Source organism: Melanotaenia boesemani, chromosome 13 (genome assembly GCF_017639745.1).
Source record: "Melanotaenia boesemani isolate fMelBoe1 chromosome 13, fMelBoe1.pri, whole genome shotgun sequence".
Taxonomy (NCBI): Eukaryota; Metazoa; Chordata; class Actinopteri; order Atheriniformes; family Melanotaeniidae; genus Melanotaenia; species Melanotaenia boesemani.
Window position 1 is genome coordinate 9,621,796 of NC_055694.1, and position 9,612 is coordinate 9,631,407.

General features: G+C 38.9%; 1 protein-coding gene across 1 annotated transcript; it reads right to left on the minus strand.

Annotated features, from left to right (window-relative positions):
• Nucleotides 1-2,343: 2,343 nt before the first annotated feature.
• Nucleotides 2,344-9,133, minus strand: ddx23 (DEAD (Asp-Glu-Ala-Asp) box polypeptide 23). The gene is made up of 17 exons (XM_042004102.1): nucleotides 9,042-9,133; nucleotides 8,145-8,302; nucleotides 7,902-8,021; nucleotides 7,426-7,519; nucleotides 7,216-7,281; nucleotides 6,954-7,092; nucleotides 6,733-6,866; nucleotides 6,476-6,588; nucleotides 6,256-6,399; nucleotides 5,847-6,072; nucleotides 5,572-5,717; nucleotides 5,285-5,462; nucleotides 3,933-4,175; nucleotides 3,702-3,853; nucleotides 3,513-3,621; nucleotides 3,265-3,439; nucleotides 2,344-3,169 (listed from the first exon to the last, which is right to left on the minus strand). The coding sequence occupies exons 2-17, from the start codon at nucleotides 8,300-8,302 to the stop codon at nucleotides 2,946-2,948; spliced, it is 2,421 nt and encodes an 806-aa protein (XP_041860036.1). The 5' UTR covers nucleotides 9,042-9,133; the 3' UTR covers nucleotides 2,344-2,945.
• Nucleotides 9,134-9,612: the final 479 nt, after the last annotated feature.

The following is a 9,612-nucleotide window of genomic DNA, read 5'->3' on the forward strand; positions in this document are numbered from 1 at the left end:
GTTCACCAATTAGCTACTTTCATTCTGTTTTGGCAAAATATGTTTTTCAAAGTGGACCAATTAAGCAACTGATAAAACAATTGAGGTTTTCAATTTATGAAGCACAATTTCTACGAGGGTTAAAATTTATTTTCCTCTTATTCTGAATGCAATATGAAGCTTAACATTGAAAAATTATAAACGCCTTAGACCATGTGGACTTCCTCTTTTTGTGTGAGTAGAAGAAAAAAGAAAAAAAAATTGCACTATTTTGTTTGTTTACTTTTGGGGGCGGGTGGGGGGGGGGGGGGGGGGGGGGGGGGGGGTGCTTTGTAATGCAATAACTGCACTAAATATAACCATGTATCCACCAGACTACCACAAGCGTGCTAGCGTGACCCAACACGCCTCTTCCCTCGATTTATCTAGAGACAGAAGATTTGTAAAAAGTGAGACATTTCCTGCCTGATGCTGTATAGAATGCTTTCTATTTGAAAATAGATTTACAATGCTAGGTGAAATATGACTCAAACTAAATAAACATGACATTTTATGTACTTTTAATTGTTTGTGTGGTTTGTGATTAACTGCTGCACGCTCTGTGATTCCCTCTGGTTCAGACAGAAATACCTCAAGTGTTTGCATTTTTATGTTGAGCAAATGTTAAAGGGTTGTTAAAATTTTTCAAACATTTAGTCCCCAGTTTTGGTTATACAGACGTGGACAAAATTGTTGGTACCCTATATAGGCCCACTGACTGACTGATTTAAGATTGTAGACACCTGTGATGCTAATTAGTGGACATGGATTAACATGTCCCTTTGGTCTTTTCTAGGGATACCATCATTTTTGTTCAGGCCTGTTTCATGAGTTTATTTTTTTTAATTAATTCTGTTGAATCATGGTTGAAAAGCAATGTCTGACTTTCACTGGTTAAATTTCATAGAATTTTTATTTATTATTACTTTTGTCAGATTCAAGTTATTTCTGTGACCATTGTGAGTTTTTCTCTCATTAACCGAAGGGTACCAACAATTTTGTCCACGTTTGTATCTTTAGGAAATTCCACACCAAAGTTAATAAAGGCTGTGTTCTTTGCCTTATCCTGCCCAAAATCAAAGGGCAATGACAGAAAAATTGATATATAATCAAAAACTGCATTTATATTGGCATGCAATGTCTTTATTCTCTTAAAATGACTCTACTTACATGGACAGTGTGTGAAGTGAGAACCCACTGAGCTTTAAACTGCAGTACTGGCTTGGTTTGGTAGGTGCTAGAGCACCTTTTAAGAAGACGGTACACATGTACACAATTTTCAACTTGTTACCTGTACAGCAGTCATTGCTGCACCCGAGGCCACTGGATCCACTTGCAAATATAGGTTTATTTCTAGAAGAAGTTTGGCTACTGATGGCCACCGTACTTGTTACTTGAAGTCATTTCTATACCCATCTTTACCACCACATATCAGTAATTCTTATACACTGCATCTTTAGTGTCACTTACCTGCTTGTTAAGATATAATAATGTATTTCTGCTGCTCTAAGATTGAATCTGGACTTCAGGATAGCTTCTGTGCTTAAACTTTAGGTATCAGCCTCTGAAATTTTATCCTAGTCCATTTCTAATCTTGTACAAATAAATATATCAGTCTACTGAATACAAGAAGAAATCTATCACAACATACCTTCATTATCAACAGTGACTCGTAAAATCTAATACGAGTCCATGAAATTAACACATGCTGAATATATTTGTTTTTTTATAACTGATAAATTTGCCTGGAAATAACGATCAGATCTTGTGTGGAAACCGAATTTAGCATTTTTTTTTCTTCATCTCTTCCCTTCTCCACAAGATTGGACCTTTTTTTGTTTTTGTTTTTCTTCCCAAACAGAAATTAATTCGACAACAAGGGCAATAAACTGGAAATAGGGAAACATTCATGACTAGATGGTGCTCCCGTCCCAGCATGCAACAGTGCTTCACATACTGTATCTACAAAATATTTGTACACCATTGGCATCAAAGCCCGCTGTACCACAAATGCCTGGTAAGGACAAATAAAAACTTTCACTGCATGTTTCTGGGTAGTTGGAAAAAGAGATTGACTGCAAGCCTTAACAGCGATTGTTGGTACTCTGCTTAGTTCACATTGTTTGATGAGTTTTCCTTTTATATATCATGGATGGTTTTGTATTTGACAAACCTTGAAACAGCCAAACCTTCCTAACGAACACTGAAGAACTGAAAAGAAAATGTACTAAACAGACCTCACTGTCCCAAAACATAAAGGTTAACGGTTGAAAAGTTACTTAGTGCCTCTTTAATATGCTTATGATTAAAGCTCCACATTGCTCCTTTAACCAAGCACATATTTTACTTTATTTTTTCCCAGACTGTTTTTAGACATTTACTCAAATTTGCTGTGGTTACATCATACACATGTTTATATTTTTAAACAGCTGGTGGTATTTTGTCTTAAGGATGCATCTGGAGCTAAAAAAAACACATTACAACATTACATTAAATCTGTCAAAATAAATGTTCAGAACAGTCAAATCAGTGATAAATGGCTAAAAACAGAATTTACTTATAATTTTTAACAAATCTGGCAGCTGTTTTACCATGTTTGATATTTCCACAACAAAGATTATCATTGATTCTGGCTCATGTTTACAGATTCAAAACTGATCTGACTTCAAATCTGCCAGTTCATGTGTTCCTTTTTACCCACAGATGGGACAGAAAAAAGAAAAGAAAAAAAAAAAAAAAAAAAATGAAGCAGACCAGGGTAAATAACTTTGTCACAAGATCCTGAATGGAGAAACAAACAAATGCATTTACATTCCATAATGTAAAGATAAAAGTCGGAAAACTACAGGGTTTTGTTTTGTGGATAAAGTTAAAAAAAATAAACAAAATAATATACAGATGATATTTAGCAGAAGAAGAAAAAAAGATCAAGCAAAGATGGTCTCTTCGCGCCTCTTTTTGGTCAGGATGGTTCCAGGTTTGTGCTGAGCGTCTGGGTGATTGGCGAGCTCCGGCGGGCAGGTGGAGACCGGGCTCTCGAGGATGGCTTGCTTCAAGTCGTAAAACACAGCAGAGTCCTCTTTGGTGAGGAAAGTCATGGCCACACCGCTCTTACCAGCACGGCCCGTACGACCGATACGATGGATGTAATCTGCAGGAGGAAGAACAGTGAAACAATGACTCAGATTTCTGTTATTTTGAAGACGAAAAGACTTCAAACCAAGCAAAAAGAATGAGCCAACCAACCTTCAATGTTCTTGGCCATGTCGTAGTTGATGACCATGGAGACATCCTGGATATCAATACCTCGACCAGCAACGTCTGTGGCCACCAGGATATCTTTGGCTCCTGCTTTGAGATTGGAGAGTGCAAACTCTCTCTGCTCTTGGCCTTTGCCACCGTGCAGTGTGCAGGCATTGTACTGCAGGAGAAGAGAAAATGGTTGAGGGGAAAAGAGTAACACTAAATTTTGGGTCTAGTCTTCTGTGACTTACCCCCATCTTCTCCAGAGACTTTGCCAGTACGTCGCAACCCTTCTTCTGGTTGACGAAGATGATGATGGGAGGCTCGAATCCGTGTGCCAAAACTTCCAGCAGCTTCTTCCTGCACAGTTAATGAAACAAAAACACTCAGCAAACTGAAATGAGTGGGATGTTTGGCGCTGGCATTTGGGTCCGTCTCACCTTTTCTCTCCCTCCGACATCAGCAGGACCTTCTGTTCTACTCTCTCGTGAGGTTTTCCTGCAGAGCCGATGTACACCACAGCAGGACGTCTAAGGTAGCTCCTGGCCAGCCTCTCCACAGCTGGAGGCATTGTAGCGGTGAACATGACCGTCTGCAAAGTTCGAAAAAAAAGATTTAAAAGCCAACCGCTTGCCCCTAAAGAGCAGCCTGTTTCATATAGATACACACACCTGTCTGTATTTATGTTTTCCAGATTCAAAGTTCATCGCCATCTTCTCTGGGTCCTCTGCCTCATCAGTGTCTGGTTTCTGATTGGTCACTGGAATGTACTCCAGAATCTTCTGAACGTCAGGTTCAAAGCCCATGTCGATCATACGGTCGGCCTCATCCAGGACCACGTAGGTACAGCGGCCCAGGACCAAGTACCTGTTCTCTAGCACATCGATCAGACGTCCAGGGGTGGCAATGACGATCTGTTGGATGAAGAAAGCAAATGCATATGGCTTTATGAAATCCATTTTCCTTCATTTCAGATTCAGTTTTATTTTTAAAGCTACAGGGCCCTAAAATGCAGGTTTTTGGTGCAGGACAATCTGATACTTACAGCTGGCTGCCAGTCCATTACTGTACAAACACCTGGTGACAACTTTTTTGTGTGTGTGTATTCAGTCCATCCTTGAATTTTGTTTTGTTTTTGTGTTGTGTGTGTGTGTGTGTGTGTGTGTCTGATTGTTTCAACCTAAAATTAAAATGAAAAAGAAAAAAAATCTGATATCTGGATACAACAGGTTCCATCATGATTTAACTCTTCTCTGGCAGTGTTTTGTGGGGGGAAAAAATTTTTTTGTCAATGACAACTCTCATTTCTGTTTTTCTTCACTTTCATAAAAAGTCCTGTGTGGTCCTTGGCGGTGATTTTAGACAGCAGATGTAACATTTCTCTTTTGTACACATCTGCATGTTCAGTTTCAGAAACATGGAAAGTTCATGTTGCATGTATATCAGGTAACGGAGGAGGGATGCAATTTGTTAAAGTTGCATTGAAGTTGCAGGGATTGGAAAAAACTGTAGAATTCATGAGGATTGGCTGAATTTGTGCTGATAAAGTAGTCAAAATCACACAATAGCACATTCAAGGAGAGACTACAATGCAACAGTTCTGCAATAACTCTTATTTGGGAAGGATATTATGTTCAGTTTTAGTTGAACATTCTCCAGAAAGATGTTCATTCAGCCATTTGATTATTTAAGATTATAAAATACAGACTGAATATTTTATTACACTCAGTGAAACAAGTATAATTATTCAGAAATAATAACAAAACACAACATAAGTAAAAATAGTTCAATGTTATTGTGATGTACAACTGAAAATACAATTTTAGTACCATCTATTGTTTGCTGGATTCTTTAAACTAGGGGTGTCCAGCTCCCGCCTCAAGGGCCACAATGTTTTCCTGCTCCAACACACCTGACTCAAATTAATGAGTCATTGTGCCAAACTTTACAGGCTGTTGGACCAATTTAAGTTACTGTGTTTTATTTTGCTGAGACACTTAAGAGTAAATGCCAAATGTTTCACCTCACAGCCCATCCTGAGTCGGAAGCCTTGGTCCTCTCTGGAGATTCCTCCAATCACAGCCACTGTTCGGATGCCAAGCGGTTTCCCAAACTTTATTGTTTCCTCTTCAATCTGCTGTGCCAACTCACGAGTTGGGGCCAAGATTACAGCATAAGGACCCTGGTCTGAATCTTCAATCCTGCCAAGTGAAGAACAGACGGGAGCAAATAGAAGAAAGAGAAAAAATATACTGAGAGTTTGAAGACAGAGTGGGATTAACTGCAGATTACTGAAACTGTAGCTGTTACCTGTCTGATTTGGGCAGAGTGGTAATCCAGACCAGCAGTGGAATCAGGAAAGCAGCTGTTTTACCGCTACCTGTCTCAGCCACACCAATGATGTCACGGTTCTGTAAGCCAATAGGAATGGCCTGCCTCTGAATTGGTGTTGGATCCTAGAATAAGGAAAAAAGAAAAAAAAAAAAAACATTATTTGGGATCAGATTTAAAAATAAAATAGGATGTTAGACTGGGTAAGAACACACCAGATAAACAACTTAAGAAGTCTCTCTTAAGAATCTGACCTTATAGCCACATTTGTCGATGACTTCCAGGATGTGTGCAGGTAGCGCATACTCCTTCCAGTTCCTGATGGGGTTGGGGATCTTTCCTCCCTTGGTGGTGATGCTGTAATCCTCTCTGAAGATTCTCCAGTCTCTGTCCGTCATCTCATCCAGCTTCTTCTGAGACCAGTGCCTGTCGTCCCAGCGCTGCTTGGCTTCCTTCTTTCGCATTTTCTTCAGTCTTGTCCTGAGGGAAGAATAAAATTGGGAAGCAGTGGATATTAACTTGTATATATTGAACAATCACTTTCCATTAAACACGCATACTCTGAAATTAATTTTTCAATCCCAGTCAGTTTCTTTAAATACAAACTCCGTTCTATTATTGTGATTAAATGTAAGCATTTTCTTCTTTTTCCATTTCACTCACTCTTCCTGTTCTTTCTCCTCCAGCGTGCGTCTTTTCTCCATCAGGTCGCCATAGAAACGCGACTGCTCTCTTTTCTGCTGCTTCAAGTCGATGCCAGCAATGAAGCCGCGTCCATACAGCTGCACCTGATGCTTCTCCTTGTATCTGGAGGACAGATTTGATAGTTTTTAAAGCTGAAAAACAAAGAACTGATCAAGAGATGTGCTCACAATCCACCCACATGGGGTTGTAGTCGACCGACGTGTCCTCAGAAGCATCCCATTCAAACACAAACTTCCTGTCATTCAGGTGACGAGTTCTCCGCCGTTTTTTGAGCCCACCCAGATACCGCTCCTGGAAATAATTATATGATTCAGAAATATCACCATGTGTGTTGTGTCTACTATGACATGAAGAAAATTGCGGAGTACAGGGTGACCAAGAATTTCATCCATCTGATAGTCACAACTACAATTAAAACTTTCTTTTTAAACAAACCTTGATGGCCTGGAGTTCTTTGCCTTTATCCTTCTCCTCTCTGAGCTTCTGTCGCCCATCTTCTTCCTCATTTCCGTTGTTCTCCCGCTCCATTCGCTCTCTCCGTTCTCGTCTCTCCCTTTCTTGGGGGTCCTCTGCAATAAACCATGACACCTGTCATTAATATGATTTTAAAGCATAACATAATGCAGACTGTTTTCAAACTACAGGCTGAAACACACCCAGCATTTTTCTCCCCATGTCCTGAAACATCCTTCTCTTCTTCCTTTCGTCTTCCAATAACCTCCTCCTCTCCTCTGTCTGTTGCTCTCTGCGCTTTAAAGCCTCAGCTTCCCGCTCAGCCCTTGAGAGAAATTTGGGCTAAAAAAAACAAAAAAAAACATTGCCAACACCACAAAAAATTAAAGAGTATAAAATAATTTTCAGTTTGAAAATATACATATATATTTTAATGTATAGTATATACCTCAGGGAACGTCTCACCTTTGCCTCTGCCTCCTCTTCTGCCTTCTTCTTGGCCAGAAGCTCCTCCAAAGACAAAGGCTGGACCTGAACCACAACACAAATCAGCTCTTAGGGAGCATGCACTCTGTAATATTGTAATATTCCAGCTCTTCATCAAGTTTCTTGAAATACAGCTTGGTAGTTTTTGTTTACTATTGTTAACAAACAGGTATATGACAACCATCTCACCTTCTCTTTCTTCTTTTTGTCTTCTTCTTCTTCCTCTGTTTTTATTTCCTTTTCTTTCTTTATCCTGCCATCCTTTGACTTTGGTGAGGCACTTCTATAAAGAGGAATGACAGACTTAAGTTCAACATTTAAGAATCAGACAAGAACTCAATACCATAGTCATGAGCTAAGCATCTTCTACATATTTTCTACAAAAAAGGATTGTCATATTTCCTCTGTTCAAACACAGACAAAAAGATCTACATTGTCCTATAAAAAGCTAGTTCACAAATCGAGAAAGAACAGAAATCCAAAATTTGGTGGTGGCATGATTTCAGAGTTGGCTGAAATATGTTTAGCAATGTTATTGTTATTGTTGGGTGTAATTACTTTGTATAACAGACTTCTGCTCATCCGTGATAGTCTAAGTCTGAAATACATTATTTATGTACTATTTACTAAATAGTACATAAATCATTAATCTGTACAATACATACCTGGATCTTTTGCTGCGGTCTTTATCACGTCGATGGCTGTCTCTGTCCTTGCGACCTCTGTCTCTGTCTTTATCTCTATCACGATCCTTGTCTCTATCCTTGTCTTTCAAGCGCCGATCTCTGTCATCAGAACACAAACCAGAAGGAATCACACAGCTTGGTTTGGACATGTGGGAACCATGATTCAAGTACAAAGAAAGAATATAAACTTGAGTTGTGTTTGCATGCTAGTGTTTAAGTCACCTTTCTGGAGATTTGGAGCGGTTCCGTTCACGAGACCGATGGCGTTTGCGCGAAGGTGACACTTTCCGATCCCTATCTCGTGAACGGCTGCGTTTCCTGTCTCTATCTTTGGTCCCCGAAGATTCTGCATCTTTCTTGTCTGTGGAGTCAGCCGCCATCTGCAAACACAAAGAGCATACACAGGGAGATTGTCATAAACTTCTATTTAATCATAGAAAACTGGAATTTTATCTGTGAAGTCTTTACTACAAGTAAAGAACAGCTTAGAATATAGTTGTCACTACTGTCCTCAGTGTCAGTACCCCCCGATAAAACATTTTTTCAAAACTTTTTTTTATTCAACCGAGCTTTCGAGGTCCGAGAAATTATCATAATCCATACAGATTAAATCACACATTCCATATATAAAACAAATAACCCGCATTAAGACTTAAGCTGAATATTACCCAGAGCTGTTTCTGAAACAATCAAAACCCCTAAATATACTTCTAGAGAGTCTACTAAACTTCACTTTAAATAAATTGGCGGTTTCTGAACACTTCTTGACTTGCAATTCACGTCAACTACAGTTACCTCTGCACCTGCAAAAAAGGAAACAACCGCAGATAAATCTGATTATAATATAATCCCGAATTGGTAAACTATTAAACTTTAAGAAAGTCGGTTGTCGAAATGTGTTTCAAAACTAAATTAAGCAACATGATCTCTGCAGAACGAATGCAGAAGGGACTGGAGGCAAGCTAGCCCCTTCATTCACCAGCTAACAACTTAGCAAACCCTTTCTTTTTGTTTTTAAATGCTCAACTGCATCTCATTAAAACCATACTAGACTTACTTGTAAGTAGCAAATTGATCAAAACTAGGTAGTTTCGGCACTGCTTTTTAAAAAAATCTTACCTCAATCACTTGTCAACAAAAGAGTTGCGATTTATCTACGCTCTAAGAAGACGCCATAACGCTCAACACGAGCAGAATCGCGCAAAGACTTGTGGGAGCTGAAGTACTAAGTGTTGCACAAAAAGTGTCTCAAAGTGTCATGTGAAACTACATCACCCAGAAAAGAAGCTAATCCTATCAGGACCCCACTTGTTTGCTAGATAAACGCCTAAATGCCTGTTAAAATTGTCTGTTTGCCAGTTTGGGCACAAGGTGGCGACTTTGATACAAATTAGGTCAATAGATAGATAGATAGATAGATAGATAGATAGATAGATAGATAGATAGATAGATAGATAGATAGATAGATAGATAGATAGATAGATAGATAGATAGATAGATAGATAGATAGATCTTTATTTATCATTGTACAATACACAGAAATTTAAAAAGGTGTCACCCTTAAGGTACATTAATGATGCTATCATTCACATTACACAATAAAACACACATCACACACATCATCAACATTCAGCATTCATTCATGACATACATACATACATACATACATACATACATATATACATACATA

Coding starts and splice junctions, on each gene's coding strand:
- ddx23 (XM_042004102.1), bottom strand. CDS start 8,302: ATGGCGGCTGACTCCACAGACAAGAAAGATGCAGAATCTTCGGGGACC. Junction 4,176..5,284: donor GACTCAGGATGGGCTGTGAG/GTGAAACATTTG, acceptor TTCATCCAACAG/ATCGTCATTGCCACCCCTGG. Junction 3,440..3,512: donor AGTCTCTGGAGAAGATGGGG/GTAAGTCACAGA, acceptor CTTCTCCTGCAG/TACAATGCCTGCACACTGCA.